At 35.8% G+C, this 15,832-nt stretch overlaps 1 protein-coding gene across 1 annotated transcript in view; it reads right to left on the bottom strand.

The window, feature by feature from the left end:
- Positions 1-13,574, bottom strand: part of LOC133181895 (uncharacterized) — a 34,051-nt gene extending 20,477 nt beyond the window's left edge. Inside the window, exons 1-3 of the mRNA XM_061316545.1 lie at positions 13,287-13,574; positions 11,953-12,019; positions 2,784-3,430 (exon numbers count right to left, since the gene is read on the bottom strand). Of these exons, the coding sequence (XP_061172529.1) occupies positions 2,784-3,430; positions 11,953-12,019; positions 13,287-13,376 (804 nt within the window). The 5' untranslated portion in view covers positions 13,377-13,574. The remainder of the gene's footprint in view (positions 1-2,783; positions 3,431-11,952; positions 12,020-13,286) is intronic.
- Between the last annotated feature and the right edge of the window lie 2,258 nt (positions 13,575-15,832).

Consider the following 15,832-nt stretch of genomic DNA (forward strand, 5'->3'; position numbering starts at 1 on the left):
GATCAAGATAAAAACAAGAGTCGGACAATTCTAAGTAAATGCTAATTATCTCTAAACTTCCACCTAAACCTTTAAAAATTTATTCTCATTTCCGTACAAAGGGAGCAGAAAAAAGACGAGATTTTATTAACTCTTCTTAAATGTGTACATCGTAGAACAAAACCACTCACATGGAAAACTAAGTCCAACCTATTTACCCCTTATTGCTCAGGGGAGTATTTAGATCAATCAGAGATTGGCAATTAATTGTTTCATAAACATGGCAATGCATGCGAGTCCGATTTTCCTAAACCAGCAATTATTCATTTGAAGGTGATCGATATATTTATCGAAGATCGTTCAATCATTCAGACTCAGACCTAGGTAATTCACAGCTCTCAGAGTTCAATATGTCACAACAAGTCGTCTTTCAATTCATCAAGACCAATCTCTGAGCAGATTGTTCAGGTCAACAGTTCTATTTCTCTGAAGAGCATCCCATGTCAAAACAAACAAACAAACAAACAAAAATCTGCCTTAAATATAGAGGATGACTTGTCCACAGCACATCGGTTCTCGTTTAACGACATCACAGTCAGAGAAACATGCGAGCATGTAATCAGACTGTATAGATATAACAAATATAATCAACAGACCATCATTAAAATAGATGATGATAGATTTTCTATAGAGCTATGTTAAAAGGCAGACACAGCAACAAAGGCGCTGAAAAGACAGCACTTGGAGATTGAAGACCCTCTCGTGGATAAGAGCAAGCTTGATGTAGCGTACTGAAATTTTGCCAAATGGATCTTAAATCCTATAATATTAGCATTGTTAAGTCCTTGAGCTGCTTTCAAATAGCGCAAAAACGCTTCCGCTCATGTTCACGAGCGAGTTTATTGAGACTCTCGGTAAATGTATGCTCATCAAAAGAAAAGGTGGTTTGCTTGTTATTCGTGTCACGATTTTAATTTTTCCCATAAAGACTCTGTCCTTTTCGTGTCTAGTTTAACATGCAGAAACAGCAAACTGTTTATATTATTTATTATCCTGCATGCAGCCCCGTTTGGTATTGCCTCTTTTCTATAAATACAACGTCACACAGGCTATACCGGATGCAGTTATTATTTGGTCCACATTTTAAAAGCTCATTTCCTCCCATTGACGAATGCGGACGTAATGTTCTATCTCGCTTAGTTTATTTGCTCAGATCGCACTTGAGGTACTTTCGCCACCAAATTGTACGAATAAAAACATATTCCTGCATTAAGTGTACGACCTTGACCTTTGCAGCTAGTGAATAAAAAAAGAAAACTTTGATATCGTACATGTACTGATGTAGCCTATTACTTTACCTTCACATACTTTTCGCTATAAATTTGCTACACTGTCCAGTAAGTTTACAGAATATTTATCAATGCAGGCTTTTCAGGCCACAGAACTTTTAAAGTTACAGCCAGCGAGATGGAATTTGTGTTAACCAGACTTGAACAGGAAACCCAGTGATACATCAAACACTGTACATGTTTATTTGTCTCCTGGCCGTGTTGTAAGGAAAATTAGGAAATCACACAAAGTAATTAAAGCGGACAATGAACTTTTTTGCTTAAAGAGGCTGCATGTTCAATATTTTGATATAAAACTTTCTAAACAACACTGGGGGTTGATTTCGTTAGCCAGAAGTTATTGTCTTCATATTGCCCAGTAATTATTTACCTACATCTAAAATCTCGCTTGATTCATTTGAATCAAATGACTGAAATTAACATAAAATACGAGTGAAGAAGACAAAGGAAAATTAGCGCAGAGTGAAGAATGATTTGTCCTTTGGCGAAGCTGCGGAAATCAATTTCTGATTTCCCGATCCCAGTTTTATTCTACGTCTTATATTTTATATCTATATCTTTAGAATACATTTGGTATCTACGGATTAGAATATAAAAATGTTTGAAGTTTTTATTTATTTCATCTGTAATTTGTTCTTTAGGTGCGTTCTCGTAAGAAATATTTTGTTATTTACTAGTATTTCTTATATTGACTTGGCAAATGACTTTTTGGTCCTTCACACCGGAGTAGAATGTTGAAAACAACGATATAACGCAGTACCATTAAAATAATTTTCAACGTCATTATCAAATCTTAAAGAATTAAATCCAAAAAATGATTTTAAAAATATCAAATCAGTGAATACGTCCTTATCGCTAATAAAACAACACAAAGAATTAGTGATTATTTTCTTATTTGTTGTTTTTCGTCCCTTGCAAGAATTTTTCACTCATATCGATAAACACTGGTGAAGGGCTTATATTTATCGTGCCAACGCCTATGCCGTGATATGGGACCTACGTTTTTGAGGTCATATCCAAAAAACCTTGACTTTCACTCCTAATGCTGGGAGCTTGGTGAAGAAACAGCCACGTCTTAGATTGACGCGGCGCTGGGAACGAGAATCGAACCCGGACATCCCGATCACAAAGCAAGCACCCTACCACTAGGCTACCGAGAAACTATAAAAATAAAGGTCGGGTCAGTGAGAAGTAAGATAACTAAGTTACGAGTGGCTTTTATTAACATTATTACTATTTTTATATCAAAGGATGTGCAACTAAAAATTTTTATTCTGATATGCTGAATGAGTAACGATCTTAGTGAGGTTTATCATCTTGGTTCAAAAATTAAACATCTGCCATATATGAAGTCTTTATCAACACCGATCAATAAATGATACATATCGTCAAATTTTAGTACGGTTTTATTTATTTTTTTTTTACAAAAATGAAAAAAAAAGATATTTAACAAACCTGCATTTTCTCGAAGTCAAGACTGGGTCGCCTCACGGCGGATGATTGATATTCACTTCCGTTTTCCGAGACTGAAATCTTGCGATGTCGTTTTCTTGGCGATATTAACGCCGGGACCGCTCCCTTTGGAAAAGACAATTTAGAGTTTGGAGTAATAGCTTGGTGTTTCTTTTTATCTTTGCTTAAAACTACATCACATGAGTTTTCTGATCTAAAACTAGAAGTTTGAGACCCTGGTCCAACTATGAGATGGATAGTTCCTTCACAATTCTGTTCATTTTCATGGTCAAATGAAATACATGTAGTATAATCGACAGATATGTCCTTTGGAGGTGAAGAACTAAACATGATCGGTTGCGGTTCCAACATTAGTTCTTTGACTTCCTCATCAACACTTCCGGTACTGTCGCAACTTAATGAATGAGCATGAGACCATTTTCGTTTTTCTGATGCGATCTCCTTGTGTATTGTGGACAGTTCCTCTTCTGAGCTATGTCGCTCGAAGTCGAGGCTTTGTCGTTCGTAGTCGGACGTACAGCTAATGCTGTCGAGGCTGTATTCACTGATTTCGTGGGTTGTTGTTCTAGACATGGAGGACTGGTTGCATGTGCAGCAAAAATGGTGGGAACAATCAGAAACAGAGTCATCTGAAACCAGAAATATTTTCACGATAATTAAAAACAAGAGACCCAAGGGCCTTAACGGTCACCTGAGTACAATACAACAATTTAGAGGATCCATACACTGATAAATGAAGCTTTGTTGCCCAAAAGCAAGAAAAATAGTATGATAAGCATCAACAAAATAATTGGTATAGAATCTATCTGTCCCCCATTTATCACTACTACCATGCAGACTATTAACAAAATGTCTATTTTTAACCCCATATTATGACTTCTCACATTGGTCTCTCTTGGCCTTTGAAGAACATTAAAAAGATAAGTTATTTTTGCCTCACTTTTATTCATCTATTATTTCCAAGTCCACCTGATCATTAAAACTATGAAAGTACTTTTTGTATTATACAATAAATATTCTTGCATAATTCTCTTATTCTATTAACCTTTCAAATACATTATTTACAGTGATTAATTATCAAAGGTGAATGGCAAAGGGGAATAACTTTGCTCAGCAGAATACAAGTTCACAGAGCCCTGGCCAGGACCAGAATACTTGACTAAATAATCCAGGTGTTCAAAATTCTGGTAAAAATACCCTTGCATATTAAAACTTTTACTCTGTTTGCCTCGAATATGCCCAGAAGAATACAAGACTTTCAAAGAAATGCATGTTCACTATGTTATTAAATAAATAAAACCCCCCTCCCCCTTTACACCAGAAAATCTTACCAGGGGCTATGAACTAATAATTCTGGAAGAAGCACTTTGCTCATCATAACTATACACTTGTTTCTTTGCTTTATTACCAGTAGTAGAAAAAATATTTTGAAAGAAATTATGCATTTTCACTATAAAATCAACAGAGAGCCCCCCCCCCCCCCTCAGAAGAACCCCTGACCCAGGGGCCATGAATTGCACAATTTTGGAAGAGGCATTCTTCCTTATCATAACCATGCACTTCCTTTGTTTGAACAATACCAAGGAGCAGAGAAGAAGATTTCGAAAGAATTTATGCATTTTCCTTATATATCAATAGAGCCCTGACCTAACACCAGAACCCTTCATCCAGGGGCCACAAAATTCACAATTTCTGAGGAGGCATTCTTGCTCATCATAACTACGCACTTAGTTTATTTAATATCCAGTAACAGAGAAGATTTTCAAAGAAATAATGCATTTTCACTATATGTACCAATTGAGCCCCACCCTGACACCAGAACCCCTGACCCAGGGGCCATGAAATTCACAATTTTCGAAGAGGAAACCATGCTCATCATAACTATGCACTAAGTTAGTTTATTTAATACCCGGGAGTAGAGAAGAAGATTTTCAAAGAATTAATGCAAATAATCAAGAGACCCCCCCCCCAACACCTGAACCCCTGACCCAGGGGCCATGAAATTCACAATTTCTGAAAAGGCAGCCATGCTCATCAATCTATGTTCTTAGTCAGTTTATTTAATACCAAGAAGCAGAGAAGAAGATTTTCAAAGAATTAATGCATTTTCACTATATAGTCAATAGAGCCCCCCCCCCCCCCAACACCAGAACCCCTGACCCTGGGGCCATGAAATTCACAATTTTGGAAGAGGCACTCTTGCTCATCATAACTATGTACTTTGTTACTTTATTTAATACCCAGAAGCAGAGAAGAAGATTTTAAAAGAATTAATGCATTTTCACTATATAATCAATAGAGCCCCGCCCTAACATCAGAACCCCTGACCCTGGGGCTATGAAATTCACAATTTCGGAAGAGGCACTCTTGCTCATCATAACTTTATACTTGGTTTGTTTTTTTAATACCCAGGAACAGAGAAGAAGATTTTCAAAGAATTGATGCATTTTCACCATATAATCAATATAGCCCCGCCCTAACACCAGAACCCCTGACCCTGGGGCCATGAAATTCACAATTTTGGAAGAGACATTCTTGCTCTTGATAACTATGTACTTAGTTAGTTTATTTGATACCCAGGAGCAGAGAAGAAGATTTTCAAAGAAATAATGCACTTTCACTATGTGATCTATATAGCCCCACCCTAGCACCAGAACCCCTGACCCTGGGGCCAAGAATTTCACAATTTTGGTAGAGGGCTCAATGCTTATTACAATGATGCCAACAGTTTGACTGCTTGATGTCCAGGAATAAAGAAGAAGATTTTTAAAGATTGCATTAATTTTGGTGGTTTTAGCCCCACCCCTCAGGCCCCAGGGGAGCAGGGACCATAAAATTCACAATTTTTGTTCCCCTTCACCCATAAATGCTATATGCCAAATTTGGTTGAAATTGTTGAGCGGTTTTAGAGAAGAAGCTGAAAATGTTCAAAAGTTTACGACCGACGCACGACGAACGACGTACGACGACGGACGAAAACGGATAGCAATAGGTCACCTGAGTTTACTCAGGTGACCTAAAAAACCGAATACATACAGAAATCAGAAGAATGGAGAGCTTAAGTGATGTCTCACATGAAATGAAATTTCCAAACTTGGGCTTGTGAAATATATAAATATATTTCAACACTGTAGATAAAAATATCAAAATTTTTGTTTTAGCGCAATTGAAAAGGGTCTGAATTAAATTGACATCTACGGGAGGGAGAAAAGCTGTTAAAAAATCTTTACGCATTCTTAAAAATAATGAGTCAAGAATTTAAGGATTTTTCTATCAATCCACATTTACGCACTGTTTCTTCATGTCTTGAATTTTTATTCTATACACAGCATCACCATTACATCGTCAGTTCGTTTGAAATACATCCGCAGCACCAATCGTATTTTACATAATTAGACATTGTACATTAAAAAAAAAAAGTTTTAATCCTGTAAACTGTACATCGTACTCTTCTTATTTAGATATCGCCAAAGTTTCTTTGAAAATATTATGGACTTTCTTTTTTTGGTTTTAAACGTCCCCGTGGCTGATTGCTATGGTAAAGCAAACTGCTCTCGAGCAAAATGACACCATAAAAGAAGCAATTATTGTAAAGAGCAGAAGTCCATGATGGAAATACATAAAGAAATATTAAATAATAAAAAAAAATCATGTACATTTATCCATGAAACGTACTGACAAACAGTTCGTATATGATATATATATAAGAAACTTTTAACAAATATCGGAGACAGTTCATGAAAGCTCACTGGTATCGGTATTCTGCAATATACAGTTTATTTACCACATTTAAGGGGGGATTCGTAAGAATTAGGTATCTGCACTAATTTATTCTGATGCACATTCATAAAACTCCGACATGTAAAACACTATCAAAACTTCCTGTTCTTTATCTGAAAATCATGTCTTCTCATCTCAAACACAAAGGGTAAATAAAGCCCTCAGGGTTATGCTAATTTCAAATTATTCTTGACTTTAATGAATTTATTCACAGACGTCCAATTTTCTTTGACGTTTGAAATGAAATATCGAGGGTTCCATTTCAGAAAAATCTTACTTATGTTGTGCAGGAGGGAAGAAAAATACACTATGAACTAAAAAAGTGACATTTGAAGTTGGCCTTTATCATAAACTTTGCGCATTTCAAAGCATGTAACAACTGGACGCACAGAACAGGCCCGTAGGAAGCAATTTCAGTTTGGGGGGCACAAAAAAAGGTCATCAACTACCAAAAATTCCTTGATAAGTAAAAAAAAAAGTTTTTATTGAGGGGGCACAAACATATAGTATTTATGTTTACTATAGTAATCTATATATCGGCAAAATTATTGGGGGGGGGGGCGACGCCCCCCCGTTCCTACGGCCATGCAGAAACAGGTTAGCCTTTCTTACTATGGGACTCTACAGTCTCGCACAGAAGGCCAGCTCGTTCTTGGGTGAACCGTAAAGGCCTTTGGTTTACCAACTGCCGGTGTCCAGAGTAAATGAATAATTGAAAAGAGTCGTCCTTCGATTTATACAAGTGGGCATTGTGTTTTTCTTCTGGTTGTAAAATCTCGATCCTTTCTGGACCCCGGGGACTAGGAATCAATGATGGAATAATGAGTGCACATCATAAGGGCCAGTCCAAGAGGCGTTACCACACCGCATCCGTCATGCATTTTTGTAAATGGCGATCACTCGTATCGTCACGCCAGGGATTTATACGTGTGGCTTATGTTTGGCAAATTGACAGGCAATGTTCGAGTGAATAATATCGTCTATCACTGCAAATTAATCGCTGAGATCTTAGCCTCCAGAATCCAATGGAAATATAATGTCTCTTGTTTAACTCTTGTTACAAGACGCTATCCAATACGTGGTTACCGTCATTATTCTTGCGCATCTCCTTGCAACGCTAAACTTAATCAAAGACATCTTATTAAGAAAATGAGAGTACTGTTTCACCTTGTTATCGGCTTTTTCATGCGCTTTGAAGTTTATTAATGACGATTAACAATTGGTAAGAAACCGTAACTTAACTTCGACATGTACTTTACATGTACAATTCCTTGTAGATTTCTCTCATGCCACGTGTAACCCAATTTACATTTATTTACAATATATATTTATGGAACCCGGATAGGGCCATGCAGTTCACTATCGCACCATCGAGCATCGACTAAAGGGTCGATGGCGCGATAATGCGATAACGTAAACGATGAAGCGACGGTGCGATGACGATAGCGCGAAGACGATGATGCGATGGCATGACAATGCTATGACGATGGTGCGATAGCACGACGGAGCAATAGTGAACATCGCTTCATCGTCATCGTACCATCGCGCCATCGTCATCGCACCATCGTGTCCTCGCTATCGCACCATAGCGTCATCGCACTATTGCTTCATCGTGCCATCGCGTCATCGTGTCATCGCACACTGTGTTGTCACTCTTGAAACAGGATTTTTTTTAATATTTTCACTCGTGCTTCGCACTCGTGAAAATATCAAGAAATCTGTCCCACTCTGAAATAAATTCCATATCCAACTACAAAACATTGAATATCCTCTATTTACGTTACAATCAGAATAAAATTATTCAATGAAAATAATAACAATACACTGTATTAAAAATAATGTAACAAAAGTATTTTGCATATAAAACAAAAAGGCGCAAGATACTGAAGCCTTGTTACATTTTGAATTTTCTTATGTTAATATTGTGACCCTGTTAAAACGTGCAAATTTTGTTTTAAAACGACTAAAGACAAGTCGTGCAAGTCACAGAATCAAATACAATTTGTTCATTTGTCTCGACTTACGTCCACTGCATGGTGGTATATCACTTCTACCAATATAATCAACTCTAGTCTAGTTTATTTGTGCATGAAGCATATGCAATTATGCACCTATAGCATGATTATGCATTTAAGTCATTATTTATCTCAAGGTCTTCATGAGAATGGCATATTTCTGATTAATTTATCACAAACTGCAATAACAATCACATACATCACTTGTATCAGGAAACATCTGATGATGAACACTTTACTTTAGCAGGAAGTATTTTCGCGCTCGATCCAAGGACTTGTCTTGAAACCTCGACAAACAGAAAATAACTAATAGTAAGACTATTCTGCACTACTATTCTACAAAGAAGACCTTTTGAACAGTTTGATCTATTAGTTACAGTTATATTACACTGTATATCACTTTCATGACCTACAGCTTGACTCGGAGTCTGTTCTATCACTTATAGGGTTGAATTGTAATCCATGCGCTGAAAAATTAAACATATCGTCAGAAACCTCGAGCCATTCTGACACTGAGCTGAAAGGATCAAGGTTCCCATCTCATTTGATGACACTGCAGCAATAACAAATCAGCAGAAATCCGAAGAGAATACAACACAGCTAAAAGAAAGCCCCCTCTCCCGAGATATATACAACGTACAGCTAAAAGACAGCCCCCCTCTCCCGAGTTATATATACAACACAGTTAAAAGAAAGCCCCCCCCCCCCCTCCCCCCAATTATTCATCTAGACAATAAACAAACTGAACACATGAATTAATCAATCATCTTAAGTAAATAACACCAAGTCTTGAAACGACTTAGCTAGCGGATGTATAACAGCAAAAGTCATCCTTCTTTCATACTATTAAATAATGGATTGAAGACTCCAGAACAGGCCAGGGATATCACTGTAGGCCAGGGCTAGACAAATAGCATTGCCCGACGCCCGGGACAACCAATTTTGTTTAGTGGGCAAGTTATTTGATAAGTGGTGCCTGCCCGCGGACAAGTGCTTTTTCCCATTTACAAAAAATCATATACTCAATATGTCTTTTGTGTTACCGCTTTTAAAATATCATGAATCACAACAAAGCATCTGTTTTCGCTGCTGTTGACCACTATTGAATACTCGGTCGGAACTTCTCTAGAATTTACCCATGAATGTGTTGTTAAAATAAACGCAAGTCGTAAAACATGACATCTTCCGATGTCGTCAAAAAAGTTGAATTGGATTTTAGACTTTTTTTATTGACAAAATATTAAATTCATTCTGTGAATACAGACGTGCTACTGTTATTAAAATTGGTTGTTGATTGGCAATCACATAGTCATGAAGTCGATAGCTCAATCGGCATGCAGTAGTGTTCACAGATTTGTCTCATTTGTAGGTTTTTTGAGATCATCTTCACCTTTTTCATTAAATTTATTCAAAGAAAGTATATGGAGTATCTTATTGAAGAATTTTGAGGAGAATAGAATGAAACTTTGACTTTACCAATGCCCTGAAAATATCGAAAGAAATCTGGGAGAATTTATTGATTTTAGATCTAGGTTGATTCCCGTGTAGTGTCTCAGTTGAGAAATAATTTAATGTTAATGATTTTGTTTTTAAAAATTAAGAAACAGGTCGGACAAACATATTTTTTGGTAGGACAAGTAATTTTATGATGATAACCTGTCCGAGGGCAAGTAATGCAAAATTCTATTTGTCTATCCCTGTGTAGGGTAGACAATGGGATGAAATGTCCTTATTAGACACTAACTTAAGTGAAGATCTCTCTCTCTCTCTCTATAGATTATGCACCTATAGCATAGAGAGAGAGAGAGAGAGAGAGAGAGAACGCAGTAACTGGTCAGAATTTGAACATGTGTTCGACGACAATGTCAAAAAACCCTCAGCATGATCCCACACAAGGTACTGGTGAGTTACATAGTAGGTACTGATATGACGATAAGAAAACAAGACAATCCTGGAATCTAGAATAACAGGATGTTAATTACTAGTTTGACTGATGTGAAATCTGGTCCTACGCTGAGACATAAAAAGATATCTCACGCTTTATCACCAGGGGAATAAATCTGGCCCCTAAGCGGAATGACTCAGGACTCTAAAGACATTAGTGTTTTTATTCCCAAATATCAATAGTTTCTTGGTCTAATACTAATATTTGGTATTTGCCTTCCACGTGAATTGCCATGAGGGGTGACACAATCCAACTCGTTGTTACTTAAAACAAAGACCACGGATTGGTTAAGTTCTTAGTTCGGGTATATTATGATGACCATGTGAAATGGTATTGACTTCATTTACAATCAATTTTCTATCCAAATGAACATGGTTACTTATGGGCAAAATTTAGTGCACGTATACATGAAGTACTGATACATACCGGTAATTATTTCTCAAGTGTAATGAGACAAAACTTCATTATTTTTTATGCAATGGATGGAAATGAAAACACGGGCACTGGAATCCACGTATGCAGTACTATAGAACTGCATGTTGTTTCTAAAATAAGAGCCTGGTAAGCACCTTACGTCAAAAATAGTTTATCTATTTTTAGACCTGATGAAATATCTGAGGCAGCCATATTTGTACTCTCAGTGTTATTCGGTGAGAGCATGCACAACAAAGACGTGCCAGCTTAGAAATGCATATATTTGTTCGTGCATAATGATGATGTCATTTTAGTAAAATTTAGTTAATTTTACTTTAGAATTTTACTATTTTTAAAAGAATTTCCGTTTAAATATACTGGTCGAGTTGATACATTTTGCATGTAGTTCAAATGTTTCAAAAAAATTTAATAATCAGCTGAAACCAAAAACGAATCAAGACCTCCGGCAAAAGTTCGAGAATCTGATGAAAACAGTGACTTCGACTCCAGAGTGACCATCGGACTGCTATACCTGCTAGTTTTCGGCTTTCCTTTTTTTAAAGCAGAAAAAATCTTTCTTATTTGGTGAAACATGAATATAACTTCCTCGACCCACAACTCTACTCACTCACTCATCGTATCGTATTATACCTAGAGTTATCAAGAATCCTCAACACAGTGGGTCCGTGGGACAATATCGTATCATAGCGGTATGTTAGAGTTATTTAGAAGATTCCTCAACACATGGATTCGTCCTATCGGTAAGTTTCAATCTGAAGTTAAAAATGATTGCTCCAACATATACTGTATATGTAAGAGTGACCAAATATTTCAAAAACATGTACCTTAGGGTTTTGAAAGTGTCTTTTTTTTTAAATAAAAGGGCGACCAAAAGAAAATAACCAAACAAACTGTTTCAACAAACAATAAAGGGAAAAAAAAAGACCAAACATTAAAATAAAAATAAGAAGGCAAATTTGTCCAGTATTGTACTAACCTACGTCCTCTAGCTCATCGTGTATGTCCTCGTCCGACTCCGTCCCTGAGTCGTGGTCCTCGTCGCCCTACAATATATATGACGTCACAAATAAAAAATTTGATTTGTCGATTCATAGATCATCTAGAATTGGTGTTTTCAATATTTCTTTCAGCAGTTTTTGATATGGGGTGACTGTAAGTTTACTAATTCGGTTTAGTCGTGTTCTACTTTTTTTATTTACTGTTGGGCAGTTTACATTCCGACTTTGTGTGATGGATTCATGGTTTGGTATAGTAATTTATGCTTATCACGCGTTTGTTATTGTTAAACTTCTGTGTGAGGACAGGAATCTCGCATGCATGCAGGGCTCATTCCATTATATCAATGTTATTCAAAGACTACAGATGGCGGGACTAAGTGAGGAAGCATCAGATCTGCATTGAAGGGAGTCTTTGTTATTGCAAACAAAGGAGGGGGGATGACGACTGCATTTTCTGATGAGGTGCTGATAAAAAAAAACCCCACTAATTTTGCTTGCAAATGAAACATCGTATTTGAATTTCTTCGGTATAATTTTGCTCTCTCTCTCTCTCTCTATATATATATATAATGTACACCAGCATGTCTTAACTAAATACAGCCTTTACATGTATACACAGTGTGATTATCTCGTCTTACGTTTAAACAAAATTATTTGCAGAGAGAGAGAGAGAGACAGAGAGAGAGAGAGAGAGAGAGAGAGAGAGAGAGAATGATATACATGGGTGTAGCTGCAGTACATTTGATTTTTTTTTTTTTATATAGAAACAGTTTCATAATGTGAACTTATTTGAAGCTTACGTAACACATTGTCATTAGCTTCATCTTAGAATAACATTTTAAAATCGTTATTCATTAATTTTTAACACTTATACTGATCGACACTAATTAAGGAATAATATTTAACACTTAGTAGATAATTTTATCCCGATGCATCGTCAGTTCCCAAACATTCATTATATGAATTTAGAATGATGCAAAGTTTAAATGTTATTAATTATGTGCATTACTTTTCAATGGAATATTTTGTATCCTGTATATCTTATGTAAATGCAATTTTTTTTATTCTGTTGAATGTTATTGTTTAATCTGATGAGCCATTTGGTTTAAAAAAAATTAAACATAAGTAATGAAATTGGGGGAAAATAGGCTGGACTAAGTTTCAGCTTGAAAAATTAATAAATGATGACAAAATTTCCTTTCTTAAAATTACAGCACTAAGATAGTATGCACATTGAATTTTTTTGCACGTGAAGTTAAACATGTTCCTTGACATTTGATAAGTTGAGGAACAAAGAAGAATTGAGCCTCACCTTATTTTGAAAAGGTTGAATTTCATTTAAAGTCTGAGATCTGAATTTCTGCGTAAGGTACTTCAGCATGTCGGTTCCCTGGGTTGTCATTAAACATGAAGACCACTGTCCGGGTCCCACCGGCACGTCACAGTCAAACCTCCAACACTGGCGAATTGCCAAAATATAACCCTTGTCAGCATTAGAAGAAAACTATATATTAATTTGAATTATACACTAAAACACACTGAATGTTCTCCACTGCAATGCATCGTAATTCACAACTGTTCCGTTTGATGACGATTTCAAAATGTTGCTTTATGCACAAAATATTGATAATTTTCTCGTACTACTGTTGTAAATGAAATGTCAGTGTTTATCAATCACCAGACGATTCCAAGATGTAGGGGTGTCAGATTGCCAAAAATCTAGGTCAACTTGCCGGTTTCTGATATAATTCATAGAATTTTGTGAATTGGGTGATCAGTGTCCATATTTTGAATCTGTTGATAATGAATTTTTCTTTTCTTTTTTCAAATAATCTAAATCTTAATCTCCGGACTAACTACAGTCATGCTGATTATCCGACGTCGCAGCCATTCTTAGACTATACCAAATTCTGATTGGTTTGCAATAAACTCGCCCAGTATACACATGGCATATAGTAGACCTATTTATTTTTCTGGCGCATCGCCAAACATTTCTGAACACATTTGATAAACATCTGGTTATAAATAATTACATGCTCAAATGTTCAAATTACACATAAAATGTAAAACCGACTGACAAGATGTGTTACGAATATACAGTCCGACAGAACAAGATTGGAGAGTGCAAACATTACGTCATTTGGGAAACAAAGGAGGATGCGCCCTGTGTCTGCAATATGATTGGACTATGCTATAATAGTTAGTAGTGATATTTTTGCAGCTTTGGCCACCAGCCAACATACATTTGTATAATAAAAGAGAGAGAGAGAGAGAGAGAGAGAGAGAGAGAGAGACTCAATGCACGAATGTGCATATGGACTACTTATTCCCCGGGTATTAGAACTAGCCATCAACCTCTCAATAGGGAATAAGGGACTACTGAATACATATTCACTATTTTTCTTATCTAAAGGTATAATTTTTGAAGTTGAGAAATAATGTATGATAATTTTTTTTTTACAATAATAAATACTAGTTGTATTAGATTGAAATAAAACAGACCCTACTTTTGCGACAATAAGAGAGGTGACTTTTTTTTCAGTTTTCATTATTATTGTTATGTTTTGTTTTTTTTTTTGTATTATTGTTATTGTTTTATTTGTTAAGCAACAGCACATTATGTTAAACCGGAAGTTAAAATTTTAATTAATTAAAAAAAACGGGGGGGGGGGGATCACGTACTTTATCAATTTCAAGCAAAAAAGTACACTTGTAAGAATTTTAATCTCTCTCTCTGCAATGTAGGAAAAGATACAGAAAGATGGCCAGATAGGCAACTCATAAACTGATTTTGTGGAAACGTGAAGTTTAAAACTTGTCTAATTTGATATTATATTCGACTGTGTGTTTTTTTTTCGACCCAAGTGATCAATATGCTTGAACATGAAGTTTTTGAAAGTAGTTCAAATACTCTGAGTTAAAGGATAGAGTTTTTTTTTTAATTTTATTTTTTTTTTATATGCATAGACCTCTCAAAATAAATATGAACATTGCAAAAGATTTGAGATTGTCATAAAACAAATATATAAAACCCAAACTCTATATGTCCCTGGTGAAATTTACTTGTGATTTTTTTTTGTTCACATTAAAAAAACAGCTCGCATATGTTCAGTGGAATGAAGTGGAATCGCTCCTGGAAGTTAATTTATAATATTTTTAAAAATTCATTTCATGATCCGGAACTGGCCAGGTTGATTTTCCCAATTTTAAAATTATTTTCATCCTACCCATAGTTCCGTGTAGCCATCGCGCCTGCTGGCCTTGTCCAAACCTGCTATAATGACTTTTAAGGAAATCTGAAGCTGATTAAGGTTTGTTTGTATAATGTACATGTGTGTAGTATTAGATACACATTTGATTAATATTTCTGTAATATTTTTCATTTCATTTTCTGTGAAACTTCTCTTAAAGTGGTCGAAACAAACTTCAACAGTGCTTTTGTTTACATTTATCTACTGTCGTGGTTATCTGTATCAGGTCAGTGAAAGTAACTGCTTAATGTTTGAAAATTTTAAGAAAAGTTCATATGAAGTCGTTTTTAAGCAGATAAAACGCTGCATTTGTTAAGCAACAGCACATTATGTTAAACCGGAAGTTGATATTGTGGCGATGCAGTGTTCAGATAGTTTACTGATGCCATGACAACTATGCATGTGCTCCACACGCTGACTGATCTACAACTCTCTTTTAATAACTGTACATTATAAAGATGAAGACATAGTCTTAATACTTAAAAGACAGTAGAATATTCAATGCAGTTTGAATTAAATCTTCTCTTTAATTTTATGACTTGGTTTGCACCTACTGTCGTTAAACCGTAAACAGCTGTTTAATATTTAATGAAGTTAAAATAATAAA

This window comes from Saccostrea echinata, unplaced genomic scaffold, assembly GCF_033153115.1.
Source record: "Saccostrea echinata isolate AGI-Se365-2 ecotype Australia unplaced genomic scaffold, CSIRO_AGI_Sech_v1 ptg000009l, whole genome shotgun sequence".
Classification (NCBI taxonomy): domain Eukaryota; kingdom Metazoa; phylum Mollusca; class Bivalvia; order Ostreida; family Ostreidae; genus Saccostrea; species Saccostrea echinata.